Source organism: Chenopodium album, chromosome 22 (assembly GCF_948465745.1).
Source record: "Chenopodium album chromosome 22, dcCheAlbu1.1, whole genome shotgun sequence".
NCBI classification, from domain to species: domain Eukaryota; kingdom Viridiplantae; phylum Streptophyta; class Magnoliopsida; order Caryophyllales; family Amaranthaceae; genus Chenopodium; species Chenopodium album.
The window spans coordinates 30,873,467-30,894,952 of NC_137855.1; the positions used below are offsets into that span (position 1 = coordinate 30,873,467).

At 34.0% G+C, this 21,486-nt stretch overlaps 1 protein-coding gene across 2 annotated transcripts; it reads right to left on the reverse strand.

Annotated features, from left to right (window-relative positions):
- Nucleotides 1-872: 872 nt before the first annotated feature.
- On the reverse strand, nt 873-14,990 carry LOC145605159 (protein FLX-like 1). 2 transcript variants are annotated; one of them, XM_081661188.1, is made up of 7 exons: nt 14,748-14,990; nt 13,747-14,368; nt 13,476-13,639; nt 12,988-13,070; nt 12,690-12,875; nt 4,991-5,048; nt 873-1,540 (listed from the first exon to the last, which is right to left on the reverse strand). In XM_081661188.1, the coding sequence occupies exons 2-5, from the start codon at nt 14,352-14,354 to the stop codon at nt 12,783-12,785; spliced, it is 948 nt and encodes a 315-aa protein (XP_081517314.1). In that variant the 5' UTR covers nt 14,355-14,368; nt 14,748-14,990; the 3' UTR covers nt 873-1,540; nt 4,991-5,048; nt 12,690-12,782. The 2 variants fall into 2 exon arrangements, with proteins under 2 accessions (XP_081517314.1, XP_081517313.1); XM_081661187.1 differs by having other exon boundaries at nt 12,988-13,076; nt 14,748-14,973.
- Nucleotides 14,991-21,486: the final 6,496 nt, after the last annotated feature.

The following is a 21,486-nucleotide window of genomic DNA, read 5'->3' on the forward strand; positions in this document are numbered from 1 at the left end:
ACTAAGAAACAGCCTACTGCAGCCACATCCTCTTCTGAAGCAGAATACAGGTCTATGTCTCTCACTTCTCGTGAGTTGAAATGGTTGAAAATGCTGTTGTTTGTTCTTGGTGTTCAGCATTCAAAGCCTATGCAGTTGTTTTGTGATAATCAGTCGGCTTTGCATATTGCTAAGAATCCGGTGTTTCATGAACGTACGAAACATATTGAGGTAGACTGTCATTTTGTTCGTGATGAGTTGATAAACGGTAACATTTCTACCTCATATGTTCCGACAGGTCATCAGTTAGCAGATATTCTTACCAAGGCTCTTGGACGTCAACAGTTTGGTTTTCTCTTACGCAAGTTGGGCATTCGTGATTTACATGCTCCAACTTGAGGGGGAGTATTAGAGTTTGGTTATATTTGTTATATTTATGTTAATATTGTATATTTGGCAAGTATATCTTGTTAGGAGTTTTAGGCTTATTAGGTTTCCTAAATGTATTGTGTATATATATGTGTTTATGATCAATACAAAGGCAAGCCGTTTTCTCCCATATTTTTCCACGTTAACAATACCTTGCAATGGACAGTCCTATAACATTCGCCCCTCCATAAAGGACCGACATCCTCGTTGGTCATGGCTAGCTTCCTCCAGGCCACCAAATCCATGTGCCACAACTGTGAGATCAGCTCTAATACTATGATATAGGACAATAGGAGAGCCATCCCCAAAAGCTAGCTCAAGGGGAGGAGAGCACATTGTCCTATATAAATCTCACAAGAGCCTCCCATATGACCGATGTGGGACTCAAGTCCCAAAACTTGCAATGGGCAGTCCTATAACAAAACCACTAAGACGTATATATGATTTGGGAAAAAAAAATACTCTTAATCTAAAAAACTACCTTTAAACAGGAAATTAATTAATTACTTCAATGTAAATCATAATTTGGTACATGCTATGATACAATGGTAATACACCAGAGTTACAAAATATCAGTTTAGTTGAGACAATAAACCGAGTCACCAACAGATTTGTGACTACTGCAGAAACGTTTCAAGTGGTGGCAAGATGGTTGTGGCATTTGATGAGGTAGTGATGATGGATTGATGGGTGAAGAGGTGTATAAATTAAAGGTGTTTCATTTGGTGTCAAAATCATGGTGGTTTGGAGTGGTGATGCTCCGTGACCGAAATGCGTGCTGTCAGAAACCAATACATGGGAATCAAGAGAGGTTTCGAGCAATTATAGAAGGTACAACAAAGATGTGTGCACTAATTTTACGAAGGATTCAAAAAATCATAATTCCTGTATCTTTTTTGTTTTCCTCAGAGTCATTCTGTGTAGAAAAAGGCTACCTCAGCGAATGTTTACCCCCCTCCCACTTAAAGATGATTTTCATGAAGTAGGCCTTTTTCACATCTCATTATTCGTCATTAGACATCATATAATCCATGACAGAATGGACCGGTCAATTCCTTGTTGGTACGCAGCATTGTTGCAAGCTTCCAAAAAGTGAATTCTGAGCTGTGACAAATCATCAAAAATAGTCCACCTGTACAAAACGAATTTTAAATTAACACTGCAATCATAACATTACACTATGAGGAAAATCTAACATCAAACTGATAAACACAATCTTGACTGAACCCTACTTCAGTCATTCCAAATTAAGGCCCCGAGGCCTATCAATTCAAGCCCTCCTTCCCCCCCTCTTTTCTCCAAGTGACTACTACCAAGCTGCTCCCGTACCTGGTCTAATAATAGGATCACTCTGCTTGAAATTCCTTGTCTTTCTGCAAGCTTAAGAAAACAATGCCAAGTTTCTAGGAGCAGCAGCTTTCAACTTCTCCACTCTGCTGGTTGCAAAGTATATGTATAATATAGCCTTACGAAATTTTCCTAAAACCTACTAACTATAAAGCCGCAATGCTTTTAGGAGGGAAACTTGTTTTAGTGGCTTCTGCTATAGTATGGTAAGGGCTACTTCAATAGCATTTTTTCGTAGCTTAAAATCATAAAATCTCATAGAACTACTTGCTTGACCATATACACCATTATAATATTTAGTTGCGCTTATAAGCTACCTTGTTAGTTGGAGAATAATAACAAATAATTAAAAGTATTGATTGACATTTAGGGTCATTTAAGCTACAAGAGTTGCATCTTACTATTGGAAAATAATGTAGCTCGGAATATTGATGTGGCAAGTCAAGCTTAGCCATTAGAGATATTCTAATACACTAAAGCAGAAGCCACTAGTGCATTTTCCCTTCTAGAGCAGGTATAAAATTAATATTATTAATGCATCGAGGATTTCAAGGGTCTTGGTAATGGAAATCAATTAATGAATTCAATAGAAATTGTAATTTGGCTTATAAGTGAAGACTTTCTTATTATATCTGGCATTATCTCAAAGGTGTGCCAAGCGCCAAGTACCGCAGCCCCAGCATTGTCCAAACCCTCAGAAGCAAGGTATGATGCCTCAACCACCTTCTATACAGAAATGTTTGAGATAGGAAAGTTAGTTAAATTCATAGAGGGGGACAAAAACCTGAAAATGTATCTACCTAGGCTTTTAGATAACAAAGTTGAGCAGGATCCTTTGGAAGCATCCACGAGACTCATGGATAGATTATAGATATTTGAACAGATTAAGCTTTGTCATATTATGCCCAAAAACTACTATTTGAATATGGGGCAGGCCTCCGTCTCACATTAGTTTTTACACTTATTATGACACATAAATTAGGTGATAGAGTGTTGTTTGATTATCAATTGTAGAAAAAGCTATTTCTTCCTTCACTTGCCTATGAAGCCTTGGTAGGGTAATCTATTGCATCAGATGATGAGCAACTTAACGAGCATGGCAAAACTTTACGGCCCACCTATCCCACCTCTTGTGGTGGTTAGATTCTCAGCCGTGGCAGGTCAAGTGTTTAGATTAGTACTTAGTTCTCTCTTTGATCATCTCTTTTTCTTTCGCCCTCATTTTATCTCCCTTTATTCTTATTTCTTCATTTTTCTCTACACTCTTGGAATTTTAGCTCCCCCCTTCTTCTTTCTGTTTTTTTCGTAAAAATAAAAAACTCACTTCTTAATTCTAAGTGCTTACAATATTAACGAGCATAGTGACTGAGGTAGTCACGTGGCCCCTGTCCTCTTCTCTAAATTCTTTTCAAATGGCTTTTATTAATAATGACTTTTATTTATCTGCTTAGTCTGAACTACAACAGTAAGTCGGTAACAATAAATGAGAGCACCTTCACAATGAACAGGCTTGTATATGAGCCAAAGTAACAGCCTGTTCTCTCTAATCCATAGCATTTTTCTTATCTCTCAAATCCAAATTAAGCAAAAAATTAAGGGAAGGGAATTTTGGAGAATTTAATCTTCATCAAATTCAAATGTGAAGGGAATTTGCAAAATTGTGGGACATGGGAAAAAAAAAAATCAAATGCAATAGGCCAATAGCACATATGCAACTATATGTTTTGTATGGTAAGAGTTTGAACAGTAAACTAGCAATGCAGGGGTTGTTTATAGAAAATTGCATTGAGAGATGAGTGAGGAAATACCAATAAATCATTATGGGTGTAATGTGTAATCGAAAACATGTTTAAGGAAATTAAATTTTTGGGACTTTAATTCAAGATGAGGCTTAAAAAAAAGGCGGAGACAAAAATTAACGAGAGAAAAGGAAAAAGTTGAATAGACAAAAAGAGAAGAAGATGAAGTATAAGTTTAATGAAAGAGTTAAGAAAGATAGTGCACTAAAAAATTAAAAATGTAAAAAGACGTGGCACATTGGGTTAGAAAAGAAGATAGGGAAGTGTAATAGGATGGGGACATGTGTCTTTCCTAGTTTGAGTTTTTAAATACTAAGTCTAAATTAGTAATGTGGATGGATTTTCAGCTATGGGGTTTCAACTTTCAACGAGCAAGATAGATAATGGAAGATGAAGATGAAAATCAGAAACAATGGATGGAAGAAGTTGAGGGAAAAAGTTAAAGGAAAGGAGAAAGAGAGGGTGAGTGAGGAAGTGGAAGAGGTGTCATTCACGTGCAGTGTATAAAAAGCGTACCTTAGGCGCTGAGACGCTAGGCATTTAAGGTAGAGTGCACTAAAGAGAAGCACCAAAAGCGCATTTAAAGAGGCACTGAGGCACACTTCAGTCAATTACATTACTGCACTATTGTGCCTTTGAGCTTTTTTACACATTGCTCACGCGTAAAAAAACAAAGCCAACCCCGGAAATTTGACTTTTTCACTGGAAACCGGAGGCAAGGTACCATATTTAAAACAGCTTTCCAGCTAAAGTACTATCTGACAAGTTTCCAAACTGTTCGCTCTTGAGCCTCCGAAATTGAGGCCACGGTAATGAACCAGCCATATGAGGGTTATAACTAGAATTGAACAAAATTTGGAAACTTGAGGAAACAGTCAGGAAATAAGTTAGGGAGAAACGAGAATATTGATGCCAATTTAAAAAGAAAAGAAGAGAAGAGGGTAGGAAGAGAAAAATTATGAGAAGAGTTGAAAAGTTTGTTTTTGCTTCTCTTAGTTAGGTTTGAGAGAGCATCATATCTCTCAAATAGTAGGTAGTTATCTCCAATTTTATGTAGCTTCATCTTTAAAACATTTATATGAAAGGCCCATACCTTCGTCAACGCCTAGGCTCCAGATACTTTTTGCACCTCAAAGCGCACTAGGCCTCTTAAAACTTGGAATACTACAGTTTTGATTAATTCATGCCCAATCTTTTTATAACTCAATTTTAAAACCAAGCAGTGATCAAATATTACTAATATCAACATACTACGCTACCATCACAAACAAAAACTATTCATATAGTTAAATTGTCTCCAGGTCAGACAGAAACCTAGTATTGAGTACCTATTTCCACAAATAAAAGAACATCCTCTTCATTTCCCGAGGTCAGACAACAAATCACAGTGAACTGCTGGGAACATAAGTAAAATAATGAAGGCAAGAAGTCAGTACCTTATATATTCCCATCTAACATGCAGGAAGATTGACCCTCCTTGCAAAAAGTCCACAGCTGCAATATAAATGATTGGATCACATTAGACCAGATCAAACCCTTATAAGATCAAGTTCAATATACATATAAAAGAAAGTAGCAAGGGCCAATAATGCTTACAAAATATGAGCAAAGCATTTTGGATTTTTTTTCACTCAGAAAATGTTCACGAGAGGATTTCTAAATTACAAAAATAACAAAAATCATATGGAAGCAAAAACTATCACCTGGTAGGATAGCTTTATTCATCTAGCAAGGAAGCATGCAAATATGAATTGTAACAGATATATGAAATCAAGAACTATCACCTGGTAGAATAGCTTTATTCATCTAGCAAGGAAGCATGCAAATAAAATTTTGGCACTCACAGAAAGGCAAGCTCTCATAGTCTCAACCATCTACACCTATATACAGAAACTAACTAGTATTATCAGTTTTCCATACTGACCATGATCAAAATTTTCAACCAAGGCACTGATATTTGGATAGTGTTCCCAATAATAAACTCTAGAGTCTAGAATACTCAAGAAATGGCCAAGCCATCAAGGGGGAGTTGGAGAAAAAAAACAAAGTGAAAGCTTTTTGGTTAATAAAATAAACAAAAGAAAGCTAATTGCACATATACAAAAGCTTTGATGACAAAGACCAGAAATAAAATTAGTCAAGACTCAAGAGAACCAAAATCCATCAACATGGATCTCGGATGACAACAAACATCTCATCAAGACCAACATCAAAAAATCGCAAAAATTCTTTGGTACTGGAGGAAGGAAGCAGCAATGAGTTTCACTAATAAAGTAATAGGTCAGCTGCAGCTCAATTTCAGTTTAACCTCAGCTTCCCATTATAGCCACACTCATATGTATATACCATCTCATTTATCACCATACTGCTCAACCCAACAATATTGTGGCTATTCACAATGACTTCAAGTACTATAGTATGTCCCCATAAAGTAATCACCATAGCTGCAACACTATAAAACTAAACTACCAGCTGGTTATCATTGATAGCACAAAGTAAGCTATAGGGACCTCAGAAATTGGATACTTTCTCTTTTAAGAAATACACAAACGTCATCAATTAGAAAGATAACTTACATTAAAGAAGACCAGGAATCCTCTCAAAATTGAATTTCACTCAACCTAGACTTGATGCCTTGGAGATAACATCACACAAAAAAAAAAAAAAAAAAAAAAACCCTCTACCCCACAAACTCCAAACTAGAATATGTACTATGAAGCCACATAAATCATAGCATAATCATACCAGTTGATTGCCAAAGAAATTGCCTAAAAAGTAACACAAGGGGCCAAGAAGGGAAGGCCACAATGCAAAATTTAACCTCTACACTTCTTTACTTCCCACTGCATAAGGAGAACAAATATATGAGGTAAGAACTAAGCAGCACTTACCAGGTCTCTACTTTAGCGGAACCTATCTGAGAATGCTTTTAACATTAAAGCCTTGGTTTTCTATGGAATCTTGACATTCCACAGATAACTGGAACAGAAAAAAGAAATGGAGTATATATGAAATACTGAGATAATTCTCAAATCAAATACCCTGCTCCTAAGTCAATAAAACCATATAAGGATGGATTGTCTTAGCTCTTACAATCCCACCATAATTTTCACGCAACCTTCAATCTTTCGAATTCAATCTAATGCAATAATTACACAAAGAGAACACATCCTCTCTAAACAAGAAATGAAAATCAGAAGATTATGTAAGAAAGAGATTATAGGATGAGGAAATGAAACATAAAAGTTATTAATCCACGCATTTCTCCATAAGTCAGACTCAAACTCATCCAATGCCAACTTTAAATGAAACCGGGAAAATTATAGAGAGGGTATCAAAGGGATCAACATGCAAATGCATATAGGCAAGGGCACCTAAGTAATTCCTTGGAATATCACGGCTGTATTTGATGACTTGATACCAAAGTGAATTATGTTTCAGAAGAAATAATAAACATTTCTCCAGCAAAGAGATGGTCCTTAGACTACAAAGGACCAAGACCCAGCCCAAATACCTCTTAAAACCAGCAAACCGCCCAAATACCTCTTAAAACCAGCAAACCTAATCTCAACCCACTGGAAGATTTCCTTAATCCTCTCCCCATACTTTTTTTGAAAAAAAAAAAAAGAAAAGAAAAGAAAAGGTTCTCACATTTCATAACCCTTTAAAAACACATAGCAACAACTAGAGAGACTCTATCCTATAATAAAACAAGTAACATAGAAGGATGCTTGACAAAGAATATATCTTTCATAGGAAAAGCTAGAGAATCAATAGGTAACAAGATCAAAGCCTTATTCCCAAAGGGTTGGGTTGGCTGCATGATACAAGAGTTTGTCGCTCACGGTCATCTACAAAGATCAATTTCATCCATTCGCTTCTATCTACAGGATCAACACATGAAGACAATTATGTGCAATTATGAGAAAAATGGTCACCCTTCCTTACATCCTTGAGGCTTTAAATGCCTCAAAGGCTGCTCCATCCACTACAAGTAAAAAACAAGCAGACGAGAAACACTATAGAACCCATTTCTTCACTCTGCCTGGTGCCCCCACATTTTATTGCTCTACTTTGTATCACCCATAATCACCCAATCAACCAATCATAGGCTCACTTAAAGTTTTAGCCCAAAACAATATCATCAACCACCTAATCAGCCACAAAGGTAACATCCAGAGTTTGTCTAACCTGACCTTAATTCAGACATAAATGTCTTTTCACAGATACAGCCCATACAGGGTACTCTATAAGACCATAATGGCTAGTCGACAAGAAAAATCACTAAACTTATCTAATTAAGGCTATAATAAAGTTTAACATCATAAAGTAGTTAGCATAATTACCACCTCAAAATAACAAAACCTCAAGCTATCAGACACATCAACAGAACAGTAGCATTTCTAAGTTCTAACATAAGCAAACAGATCCAAGCATGAAATGTGTTACTAGAAATTTGATGTAGTTAGTCTACACCATTAAACAACAGGAGATTATTAGGCAACTTATAAGTTCAGACAATCCTAATTGAGTGAACATCATTTGCTTCTGGCTAGCCCAAGTCTTAAGCTTGATTAAGTTCTCCTGAGATGAATATGGTTTAAATTTTTTATTTGGATTTTAAAGTGAAATAAGTTTTTCCATAATATAAAAAGAGGAAAACATATTATTAATGACTTTTCCAGGTGGAAGTTCCAACATCTATACATGGGGAATCATCATATATCCTCTAAATTCTACACTCACAATACTATCCTCTCACCTCACTCTCTTTCCACTGATTTCCTCTCCAGTCTCCACTATCTCTACATAAATCTCTATCAGCTCCAATCAGCTCCAACCACGTCTTACGCAGGTCTCATACCTTGAAAACATATCAATACTCAAATGGAACACACAAAGATCAGTAGCCGCTAATCAACAAGCAATTGAAACAAGCCTAATTGCCTTTTTCACTCTTTCTCTACAATCGCTTCTTTCTTCTGATCCTCTTTTGCTTTCCTCTCTTCACCAGCTCTACCTAATCTGTCTCACCTTCTCGATAGATATTTTTGTTCTTTTTGGACAGACCCCTTTCCTTCTTATCAAGGCCAGGCAAAGTTTCTGAGGGCGAGGGAGAACTCACAAATAACCTTGAGCTCCACTACAATAATCTAAAATGCTGCCAACAATCTTGAGCATTGTCTATTACAACCAACTCATTCATTGGCCAATTGACTAAATCCATTACTCAAAATATTAATACAATTAATGACAACTTCTACCAGCTAACTAGCAGCAAAACCAATCCCAAAACAAAAATTCTCATCTGTGAGAATTGGGTATCAAGAAACCACAAAGCAGACAATAATAAGATGAAAACATAAATACAATCATTAGGAGGCAAAAGTTGCTAGTGAGACAAAGTAATATAAAGTGTAGGACCAAATAAGAAAGAAAAAAAATCGGATTTTAAAAATGGAGAGAGCACACAATCGAGGCATCCCATGAAATGTGACAACATCAAAATCATGGTGATACAGCTAATGAGCTAAATACTATGGCACTTACTTGTAAATATCCATCCTTCATCCAGCTGCTTCACCCTCATAAATATCTTGGCAATGACCAGTTTATGTCTTCCAGCTAACAAAATTTGACAATTTTGCTACTGAACTTATGACAAGAATAGGACTGAACTTAGTCCAATCAATCATATGCTTGTCTTTCGAGGCATCACTAAGCAATAAACCCCAGAGGATGAAGATAATTAATCCAACTGAAGAGCAAAGCAAGTCAAATGTTGATGGGAATTTAAACTTGGGAGTAATAGTATATTGAGTGCACCCACATGTCCATCACTATCCAGAAGATGAGACCGGCAAATTGCTAGTTCAAGTTTCTAATAATGTAGTGGCAAACAAAATGGATGCCTGAACACAACTGTCACGTCTGAAAGGGAACATGTTGCTGATATGTGAACTGAGATTTACTGACAGGCTGACAGCTCTCAGCCTCTCACCAAGAAATTCTTCTATAATGATCACTTACATCATTAAAGTATGACTAGATAGAATATAAAGAAGGGATAATTGGTTATCTCTAAATGTCAAGAATCTCAAGATACTCAGCTGAACGAAGACTTCCTGGACATAGCCAGGGTGATAGAAGCTAAGAAATTAGCCTTAGGCAAATCCTGGAAAAATATGAGGTACAATAGCAAGTGAGGCCATTTATGCTGGCTTAACTACAACAGAACAAGTGTAAGATGATTGATGACTCCTGAATTTTAACAGAAAGCTATCCTACTAGCATAACCAGAAGATCAACTTAAAGCCTAAAAGATGGAGCCAGAAAGACCTTTTTTTTTTTTCCTTTTTGACATGCTATAGAACTATCATGAAGCAATGCCTACAAAATTAAGATTTGTCAAGTATCGCTCAAAAGCTAAAGCTTGACTAGAAGAAGTATATACAAGCCTCGCGATAAAGAACTTCAAACCTTGACAAGACAAAGTATAACCTCATATACAATATGTTTGTTTCTATCCAAGTACAAAACTCACATCGCAGCAGCAAACATCTCCCAACATTGATTATCAAAGATCCATATGAGAAAGCTTCAATGATTTCAGGCCTCACAATAAGGAAATAGTAAGCAAATACAGGTATCATGCTAATCCTTTTTTGTGCAAATGGCCAGATGCACCATACAAACTCAGATAGTCCGATAGCTTTGAGCTGATCAACGCCAAGTAATATTTTTTGAATTTGTGATGTAAATAACTGAACAAGGCAATTTCTAGAACGCAAATATAAAATTTTCATCCAATATATGAACAAAAGGGGCGAAGGATAGGAGAATACGACTTCAATACCACATGAAGCATAGGTATACAGATCTGACTCCTAGTCAGATATTACAGAGTGCTGTAATATTAGCATGCTGTAATGTTATTGTGTGTGCTGTAATATTTTCTGTTTAGACTCTACACCTGATAGTGACCAAAAAAAATATTATTAACTTTCATCAAGCCACATCAAATACACTATTCACAGGATTATCAAAAGCACCACTGTATATTCAAAATTAAAAATCCAACAAAAATTAAAAAAGTGTTGTAGTCTGTTTAACAGCTAAACAGTAGGAACTTACACTGTTCAGGTAGTCATAATCTATTTAGTATCTATCTGCTCATACATCACTATTATGTAAGACAGTGAGGAATTCATATCACTAACAATTGTAGGTTTTTTAAACATGTCACTCCTTGTTATCCTACCTTACAAAGGTACTAATCACTAAGAACATTTTAAATATACAAACATAATGGATAGTTGACGCCCCAATGCCAATAAATGGCCACATTTGAGTACAGTACAAAATCTACCTTACATATGGTTAGTACAAATAAGGTCACTTGACAACTAGAAATTATGTTTTGCTGAGTTAGATATAAAAGCCAAGGGGCCATGGACTCAAAACAGATGAGCAGGTTTATAATTACACCAAAGAACTAAACAATACACTAAACAATAAGACTCAAATGCAAAACATCCAGAAGCCCTATTTATCATAGCCTGCCTCCTCAAGTCCTCATCCACCTCCTCACCCCCAATAAAACTACTAAATTAGTTTGCATGACATACAATGTAAATGGTTAATTCAATCTGAAAAAAGTCCTTTTACTAGCAAGGTGATGTGCATGACATAAATAGTATAAATCCGTAGATAAACTAGAGTAGGCAAACATCTCTTCTCCAGTAGGGTTTGTTTCCGTACCCAGAAAAAAAAAAAAAGAGAGATTTTAATCGCTAACCCATATCTTATAAAAAACGATTAGAAAAATCCAACCAATGGCTTTTTAAAAAAAGGAAGCTAAAATTAGACTTTAAGAAATTAAGCAAAAGGGGCTGAAATGACCAGTCACAAAACACAGGCATGAGGTGCTGCTATATGCCTATATATAATACTTTTTTTTTTCTTTTGGGGATAGTAAATGATGAGGTTCTTTTGGGGATAGTAAATGATGCGGATCAAGCATCAAATTTTCAGAGTCTAGTTTAATTTTCTTTAGGGCCTTTTCGGTTGGGAGGAAATGGGAGGAAAAGAAAAGAAAGGAGAGGAAAATTATGGTTTCCTATGTTTGGTTCTGAAAATTACACAAATTTGATAGGAAATGAAGGGAAATGGAAGAAAAGCTCCCTTCACAAAATCTTTCCTTTCCTTATCTCCCAAAATTGGAGGAATTTGAGAGGAAAGAAAGAAATTAAATCTGTCGAACTTAAAATTAGTTTTTCCTCCCCTTTCCTTCCTTTAAAGTTTAGTATTACTATTAAAAATTACCAAAACATTTATCAAATTTATGTTTAAGAATTATTTAAGATTCCAAGTTACATTCCATCTCTACAATTTCTTATGTGTTTCATTGTTTTAATTAATTTGCATATATAAATATAGGTAGAATCAAACAATATTTGGCCTAATTATACTAACCCATATTTAACCCATCCTATCGAGTCAAATGAATAGCTCATATCAACACATTTACATTAAAAGGTAATAACTCCCAACCCAACCAGCCACTTCCATGTCAGGCATGGACAGGTTCCTCGTGTCAAGTTAACTTTTGCCAACTTTAATAAACACAGGCAAAAATATTTATAATAAACTAGCCAAGGAACTGACTTCACCAATGCATATAATTTCTTGGTCTTCACTCTTAACTGAACAAGATGTTAACAAAGAATCAAACTAAACAATTCTTGGAAAAATCTAAAGGAATGAAGCAATCAAATCTCTCATAAGGAATGAGGAAAGATCAGCTGTATGCAATTTTCTAAAATCTTCGGTGATCAAACGATAATAAACAGCAAAATAATTAGCAACAAAATCAAATACGAGGCTTGAAAAAATATTTCAAGCAAATAGGTCACCTCTGCTATAAACGAATATAGACATGGAATAGCATAACACATGTCACTAAATGAAATGAGAGAAAGAGAAATTGTAAATAGATATAGCTTATCCTTACTACCAACTTAAATTAATATTCTGTGGATAAGACAATATAATGACAACACATTTCACCGCATGACATACTTAGTAAACAAGCATCCCCATATTCTGTAAAAGGAATCCCTCAAAGTTACTCACGCAGTCACAATTATGCATCTATCAAGCTTGAGCTGAAGAGACCAGCATGCAAACGAAACAGGATTCTGCATCATCAGATAATTGCAAGCCACTTCATCTATGCCCTTGACCACGTTGCACGTTATATGCTCCCCAATTGCCAGGCCCAGGTCCATATTGAGAATAATTTTCCATCCCAGGCTGCGTCTGTAAATCAAACACCGAAAACCAAGCTAAATGACCTTTGTAAACAGATGAAACACAAGAATGCTTAAAAACATCACAGAGCACACCAAATTATAAAATCTTAGTAACTTACTGGGTTTACTCCATAGCCAGCAGGGTAGGGATTTCCTGCGTATCCAGCTTCAGGTGTGCTATAATTGGTGTTATAACCTGCCGCTGCTCCTAAGATAAACAAAGAAATGAACTAAGTTTGGCTGATTTACTAGACAAGAGGTCTTTTTCAGATAAGCATGGTGCACAGACAGAGTGAGAGAGAGGAGATCATTGAATACAATCATACATAAAGACAACCATAATTACTTAAATAACCAAAGCTTCTGAGAGGTGAGAAGTGCTCAAGATCTTAAATAAGGGTACTCTACAATAACTGAATTATTAAAAGCTCATCGTGATAATTTTTTAACCATCTCTAACATCCAAATGTTGAAAGTTCAAAACCTCACTATTGAAAACCTTTTCCAATAAATGTAGATACTATAAGCCTCATACATTAGAAAATCAAAAGACAAAAGCTCCTTTCTTACAATGCTCAAATAAATTAGACCTGCCAAACAAGCATACCAGGATTGCCAACAGCAGCAGCAGCACGTGCTCTCTTCTCTGCATTAGCAACCTCTGCCCGAAGCTTTTCTAGTTCTCTAGCCATTGAGAGCATTTTAGCCTGGAACTTTTGGCCATGCTCATAGCTATCTGCATATGCTTTCTTCTCGTACTCAATAGCAGCCCTGCAAACCCCCCAATTTAATTTACAAAAAGAAGCCAAAACTAGCATTCAAGACTTGTATAAATAAACATATGTAATATCATAAGACCCTCAAAAACAGCTCCATACTTTGCTCTGTCAACCTCCTGTCTCATATGCTCAATTTCAGCTTTCAATGCCGGGACTTGCTGTAAATCAGTAGAAAATCTAGTCAAATCTTGGTTCATTCTCTGGACCTGAGCCATAAGATCTTGCCTAACGACAGTAAGTTCTTTAACATCAGACTGAACCCGCATGTGTTCAGCCTTCATTGCATCTGCTGCTTGAAGTTCCATCTCCAATTTGGCAGCCTTGTCAAGCATTTCTCTCATCTGCATATCCTTTTCTGCGTGAAAGGAATCGCCATAATGGGACATTCGTTGCAACTCATAATGAGCAGCTTCTAATTCCTGCTTCAATGCAACATGGGTAGCAGCAACCCTCTGGTTATCGACTAATAAACCTTGAATTTCTTGAAGCTGAACTCCGAGACGTTCCTCGAGGATAGCAGGATGAGGGGGTAGTGACCTAGGGCCTATCCCAAACTGGGATTCCCTCTCCCTCATTTCCTCAAGAAGCGCAGGGTGAGGCATTGGACCAAGATTTCGGCCATATGGCGGTTCATGAGGCGGAAACGGAATCCTTCCATGAGGCATGTTCTTCATCGGCAATGGCGGACCGGGGTTTCTGCCTGACATTGTGACTGATGCCCCTAATTATGATACAAAATTATTCAAATTTCCATCAGAAAATTTAAATTAAGAATGCGCATATCTTCAATTACATTAATTGGAAGAAAAAACAAAAACTATTCTCAATCAATTAGAACATACAAACAACTCGATCTCATGAATTACCTCAAATTCTCAATTTAACTTAAATTATCAATTTATTCAAGAATTTGAATTAACAGATGAAGAACTACACCAAAAACCAATTAATTTGAAAATCAATTGAACAAAGATTATCAAAATTTAAAATACAATAATAATAATTCGACAATGAATAGCATACCAATAAATTGAAAATTATTGCTAATAAATGTAAATTAAAACCAGTTCAAAGATAAGAAAAGTAAGACAAGAAATTACCTAAGAGCGATTGACAATTCTTCTGAATTCGAATTATGAAAAAGTATGAATTTGCACAAAATCCGCCGGAAAATGGAGAGGAATTTAGGTTTTGAGGTCTTTTGGCAAAACCCAAGAACAATTGTGAACTGCTAACAGAGCACTGGAGTACAAATACTTGAAAATTTGGAATTAATAAAACTTGGCACAACCGTCATTCAGGTATCCAACGGGTCACTCAAGTCAACTTCTTCCCGGTAATAGTAGTTTTTGGCTCGAGCGATGCCTAGAAAATTAAGATTACGAAATGTTTCACTAAAGAAAAAAGAGACAACAAACAAGTACCAATCGTTTGGTAAGTCTAAAAAGGTTGAAGAGATAAAGCTAACGACTTTCAAAAAAGGTAAACTGTTATGTTAGTGACAAAATAACATTGTTTGTTGGCGCCTAAATTGTTGTCCAGCTGATGAAGGATATTTAGCCAAGGCATAGATTGCTATCACGCGGAATGTTTATTAAAAGACAGGTATGTTAGTTGATTTAGATTTTATTACCATCAAAATATCATGACCTTTGGGTATTTGATTTGTAATTATAGGTTAAGATTGAATTACCTATTAAAGCTGTAACGGTAGATTAATGAGGTGCTAAACGAGTAAAATCGCTTATAGTGTACTATTTATTTACTATATAGTAGTACAAAAGTCATTTCTCTACTTTATAAAAAGTGAAAAATGACTCTTATGAATAGTTCACGGACCGTTATACCCTTCAAAAAGTTGTATTTACCTTCTTACCCCTTCTCTATTTCCTTAAAAAGTGGAAAATGACTTTTATGAACAGTGTACGGACCGTTATACCCTTCAAAAAGTTTATTTACCTTCTTACCCCTTCTCTATTTCCTGGCAAATTGAACTCACACGTGTTCACCATCTCCATTAAAGTTTCAGGTTACTCTTGAGCTTTAATAGTTTACCATGGCGGTCAGAAATGGAGCTGCGTCGCAATCGATCTACCCCTTAAACGATGCGCGCAGTTTGTGAAGGATATTTTTAAGAAAGTAAGAAGGCCGATTTACTCTTACTTCTACAATGGAGGTCCGATTTCCATCCAAATTATTGTTAAGATCGAAATATAACACCTGCAATAGAGGATTTCGGCCACCGTTTGGTTTCCATCCATGGCAGGTACAAATTGGTCTTCAATTACTCTAAGCTCCATATGGTACCCACGTTAAAGGTTAATCTTCAATTATTACTCAACTTATTTGTTTAATTTTCCAGTTGAGCTCAATTACTTAATCAATTTTTCAATTTGTGTTTAATTACACTCATTTGTAGTACGAATATGTAATATAGGTCAAGAAATCCACAAAATAGTATGTTACTGATGAATATTGTTGGAGAAATCCACCAAACAGTATTTTGTAGTTGTGATGAAGAAAGTAATCAAGAATTCACCAATTAAATAACTATAATATAAAATTATAAACTAGCTCTTCAATTACTCCTATACTCATATGTTAAATTATTATGTTTTTTTTTTAAAAATGAGTAATTTATATTGATTTGTATAAATAAGGAAGATTAATTGTTTAATGGTTAGTTTAAATTAAATTGGGGTTTGTGTCAAAAAAAAAATAAAAAAAAAATAAATTGGGGTTAAGATGTGAGTATATGATGTAGAGATCTATTTCTATGTTATTTTATTCTTCATTGGATAAAAATGTTAATGTTAAATCAATATGATGGTTGTTACAAATTTTCCCAGGATTTTTTCGTAGTTGTATATAGCATGATTAGAAATATATAGTACATTTGCAAGGGTATGATCTATTTTATGTTAATGATTAGGGGTTGCCTGGATTAAGGTTAATAATTAAGGGGGTACATTTTATGAGAAGAATAATTACAAGGGACTAATTTAGGGGGACACTTTTTTCAAGGTTAATATTTTTACTGGTTTGGTATGAAAGTAATAGTTACAGCTCATAGGGCAATTCAGTTTGTTCAGCAATATCTTTTTTTTTTAGTTTTACATTTGCAGAATAATTTTGAAACAAGAACATTCATCGATTTAGATGACTGTCAAATTATCCTTCAAAAAAATGACTGTTAAATTAATGACAAAATTCAACATTATCTTTTTCAATTTTTTTATTTATTTTTTAAAAAACCAAAAATTTTACATGCACAAATGCATAATATGCGAATCAATCCAATTTCATTACAAATAGTACAATCAACTTGCTTTCAAAAGAAAATTCCCACGAATCAATTTTTAGATTTAAATTTTAGTTTTGTTTTCTTTTTATCTCGAAATCAAACAATAAAATCGAAAAGGAAAAAAAAAAGTCAAATTGCTATAAAATAGAATGCCAATGTAAAATTTAAAATATATTTTGATAACATTTATACCTGGAAATCTGGAAGATAGATCTAGCCATGGAAAAAAAAAAAAAAAAAAGAAGAATAACAGTGGTTGAGTTATTGAAGAAGATGATGATGAGTTGTATTGGGTGAATAACTGTCAAGTGAATAGTAGTAAATATATCGGTATTGTGGCAGAGGAGTATTTCCGAAGCAATGGACCCTATATAAGTGTTGTGTTTTTCTTTCAGGCAACTTGCTTTATTTTTGTGCGGCTACTGTCAAAGAACACATATAGAAGGATCAACAGATTTGTTGCGGAATTGTTGTGGCTTGAGCTTGTATGGATCGTTGGTGGGCTGGGGTTCATCAGGTGATTCTTATGATGATATGATCTGGTGCAGTTGCTAAAAATGTATTGATAGTTAATGGCTTTAGCTTATGTGGGTCATCTCTTCTCTTTGTTGATAAAAAACTAATGCTTTCTATTGTAGTAGGTTAGTAACTAGACCAGTGAAAGACACTCAGATCTTAGACACTCAAATCTCAGCCTATTTGAGTCTTCACTGTTGTACATGTTCAGCTTAAAATATTTATACATGGTATAATAAATAAATTGATTAAATCATATGTCTATACAGAATAATATTTTGTGCTAAACGTTATGAGAATAATCAGAATTGAAAGTGGTGGCTAGAGTTGAAGGTGTTTGAATTTGGAAAAACATCTTCTCAATGAGCATGTAAGAATGGGCGCCATTTTCTGTGGATAAAGTGTTGAATTAGTCGGTTATTCAGTCATATATATATAATCTCATATGTTAAATTATTATGTTTTTTTTTTAAATGAGGTTAGTTAAAATAATTTTAGTGAGAGCACACTCAGCGCAGTGAAGGTGTATGAGACTTCTAAGTTCACCTACCCAAAGCGGTATTTGGGTCCAAAGGAACTACCTGACAAGTCAAGATATTCAAGAGAACACAGGTTTTGAATAAATGGTGGAATGCCTCTCTCGAAAGTATTAACACTTAAATCTAAATGACAGATATATAGTGGATAAGAAATAAGAGATGATGAATTCTTCATAGTCAAATGAATTTGAAGACAGTTTTGTAAGCTACACCCACTCAAACGCAAAGCACTTAAAAAAGGGAGTGGAATAAGTGAACTTATCCAGTCATGCATGGACTTGACTTGGCTTAATTAGTGACTCTCAGATTAATTTTTGAAGATTATGGACTTCACTTAATGTAATTTACTAGAGTTATGTTGCTTGATTTTCTGCAATTGCTACCACTTGATCATTTATGATACTAGATTAGGTCCCATGCCATGCACGGTTATTTCACTAAATTTAATCAATAAAAGGAAAAAAAAGTGTATTAAAAAATAACATAGATAAAATGCATCTATAACAAATTTATAATCTTCTTATTTTACATATATACATATATATATATATATATATATATATATATATATATATATATATATATATATGTGTGTGTGTGTGTGTGTGTGTGTGTGTGTGTGTGTGTCCATATGTGAGAGTTCATACTTATATGAGAACTGATTTAAAATTTTGAACATGTGAGTAAAAATTTAGAACGTGCGAGTTAAAATTTAGAACATGTGACTCAAATTAAAATTTTGAACATATGAGTAATAATTTAGAACATTTGTGTGAGTAATATGTTTAGAACATCTGCTTTAAGAATTAGAAAAACTAATTAAAAATTTATTAAATTTGCTTTATCAAAATTTAAATATACAAGTAAAATTTAGAATATTTGATTTAAGATTATGAACATGTGAATAAATATTTAGAAAAAACTGATATAGAATTTAGAAAATGTGAGTAAAGAATTTAGAACATGCGAGTAAAAAAATAGAACATACACTTTAAAATCTGGGATATGTAATTAAAAATCTTAGAACACACGTTTTAAAATTTAAAACATATAAGTTAAAAATTTTGGTACAAGTTATTATAAAATTATGACATCAAACTTAACTATTTATGGTTTAGAACATGCGAGTACTAAATTTGAACATCTGATTTAAAATAGAACACCTAAGAAAAAATTAAGGATATCATATTTAAAATTTAGAACATACGAGTTAAAATTTAGAACATAAAGAGTATTCTCACATAATAAAACTTCTCACGAGAGCCTTTTTTATATATATATATATATATATATATATATATATATATATATATATATATATATATATATATATATATATATATATATATATATATATATATATATATATATATTAAATTAGATTGAATTTGATGTTAATTATAAATTTTTTGTATTTAATTTTTATTGATAAGTTATATAATATTAAGAAAAGACTTGCCTAATTTGCCAATCTTTCCTTCCAAAAAAAATTAAATGGATAAAACAAGTATATTTACCGTTAAATTAAAACTAGGTTAAAAATCCGTGCAATGCACAGTTAGGGGTGTACATAAAAGGGACCGGACTTGAAAACCGACTGGTCCTGGTCCTTAAAATTCAAGGATTCCGTTTTTGGTCTGGATCAGGTCTAAGACCAGGGTTTTTAGGTTTGGACCTAAAACTCGGTAAAAATTGTGTTTTTTTTTGTTTCTAAGAAAAAAACTTTTTTCAAAAATCAAAACAAGAAATCAGTTTTCATTTGGGTTAATTATTTTTGGTGTTTGAGAATTGGGGAATTATAGACTTTATGTAACTTTTGTGACTGATAATTTGAGATTTTATGTATTTATAAAAATTATGCAACGCTTTCTATGGAAGGTTTGATTACGGGAAGGAAATAGAGGTCTGTTTAGGTCCAAATCTGGATGGACTTGTTGCATTAGGTTTGACCCGGAATCAGAATTGTTAAATCAGGTCTGGTCTCTGGTCCTCAAAATTCTTTGATTCAGGTCCTGTTCCCAACAAGTCTGGTGTACAACCCTATGCACGATTGTTAAATATTTTTGACAATAATGTTACAAAATATAAAGTATATAAAATATATGTAGAAATATTTCATTTGGTTATATATGGAATATGATTGTCAAAATGGAAAGAAAATATCATAAGGTATAAATAACTTATTTAAAAAATTTGCCAAAAAAAATCCAAAAAAGGCGAGAAAATTTTTCACAAAATAATGACAAGTGTCATTAGTTATTCGCTTTTAATATAAGTTGATAGTTTAAAAACTGTAGGAAAATTTGTAAATATTAAGTTAAAGTTTTGGCCATCCGCTTATATTATGTCAACGTTTTGATTATTTTTGTATGCGGCCGGCCACATGGTGCGACAGGAGTTACTTGTAGGGTGTTACTGGTTTTGTCAGGTGTTACTTGTATTCTAGGGTTACTTGTATGGGTGTTACTGGTTTTGGACGGGGGTTATTTGTAGGGTGTTACTGGTTTTGTATGGGGTTTTGGTATGGGGTTATTTGTAAGGGTCACTTTGAATACAAGTAACAACTACAAGTAATCCCAGAATACAAGTAACTCATACAAATAATCCTAGAATACAAGTAACTCATACAAGTAACCCCAGAATACAAGCAACCCCAAAATACAAGTAATCCTGTTGCACCATATGGCCTGAAGCACTGAAAAACCTCCGTTTCTCAACACGTTAACCTTGTAATAATATTAATTTTTATTACACAAAAAAAGACCTCCTAAAACAGGTTAACTGGTTACGTGGACAACTATTTTTTATTTATTTATCTTTTTTTTTATTACAAACATGAACAACTAAGATGAAGGTAAAAAAGCTAATCTAATTTTAATCTTTTCAAAATTAAATCCTCATAAAACTATAATAAACCCGGTCTAAATTAATGTTAATGTAGACCGAGTAAATATTACATGAGTTTATCACACACCTTCTTTTTGTTTTTATTTATGTGTCTCTTACCTTTATCACACGCCTGTTTCTCTCTCTTTCTTTGACTATTATTCTCTCTCATTTTTTTTCCTATCCTCTTTTAATTTTCTATGTAGAGTCTGCACTACGCTTCCATGTACTATGTGAAGACGAGAAGTGAAGTTCATTAACATCAACCATGTCGGTGAGAACTAAAGGTGAAATTACATTAAAATGGAGTACTTATATATGATCATATCAAAGTAAATTAAAAGTGATTATATCAATTTATGTGATTATTAGAAATAAAAAGTGATTAGACCAAATTAAACGTGATTATAAAAAATAAAAAGTGATTATATCAAACTAAATGTGATTATAAGAAATAAAAAGTGATTATATTATATCCAATTGCTGATGTTGTATGTAAAGCATTGTTCACTACATCAACTCAAAAACAAGTTTACACGTAAGTAAATTTAAATGAGATAACATGTTGAAGCATAAAGGTTTTGATGATGAGGA

Coding starts and splice junctions, on each gene's coding strand:
- LOC145605159 (XM_081661187.1), bottom strand. CDS start 14,354: ATGTCAGGCAGAAACCCCGGTCCGCCATTGCCGATGAAGAACATGCCT. Junction 13,640..13,746: donor CAGGAGGTTGACAGAGCAAA/GTATGGAGCTGT, acceptor GGGGGTTTGCAG/GGCTGCTATTGAGTACGAGA. Junction 12,876..12,987: donor CTGGCTATGGAGTAAACCCA/GTAAGTTACTAA, acceptor TTTGATTTACAG/ACGCAGCCTGGGATGGAAAA.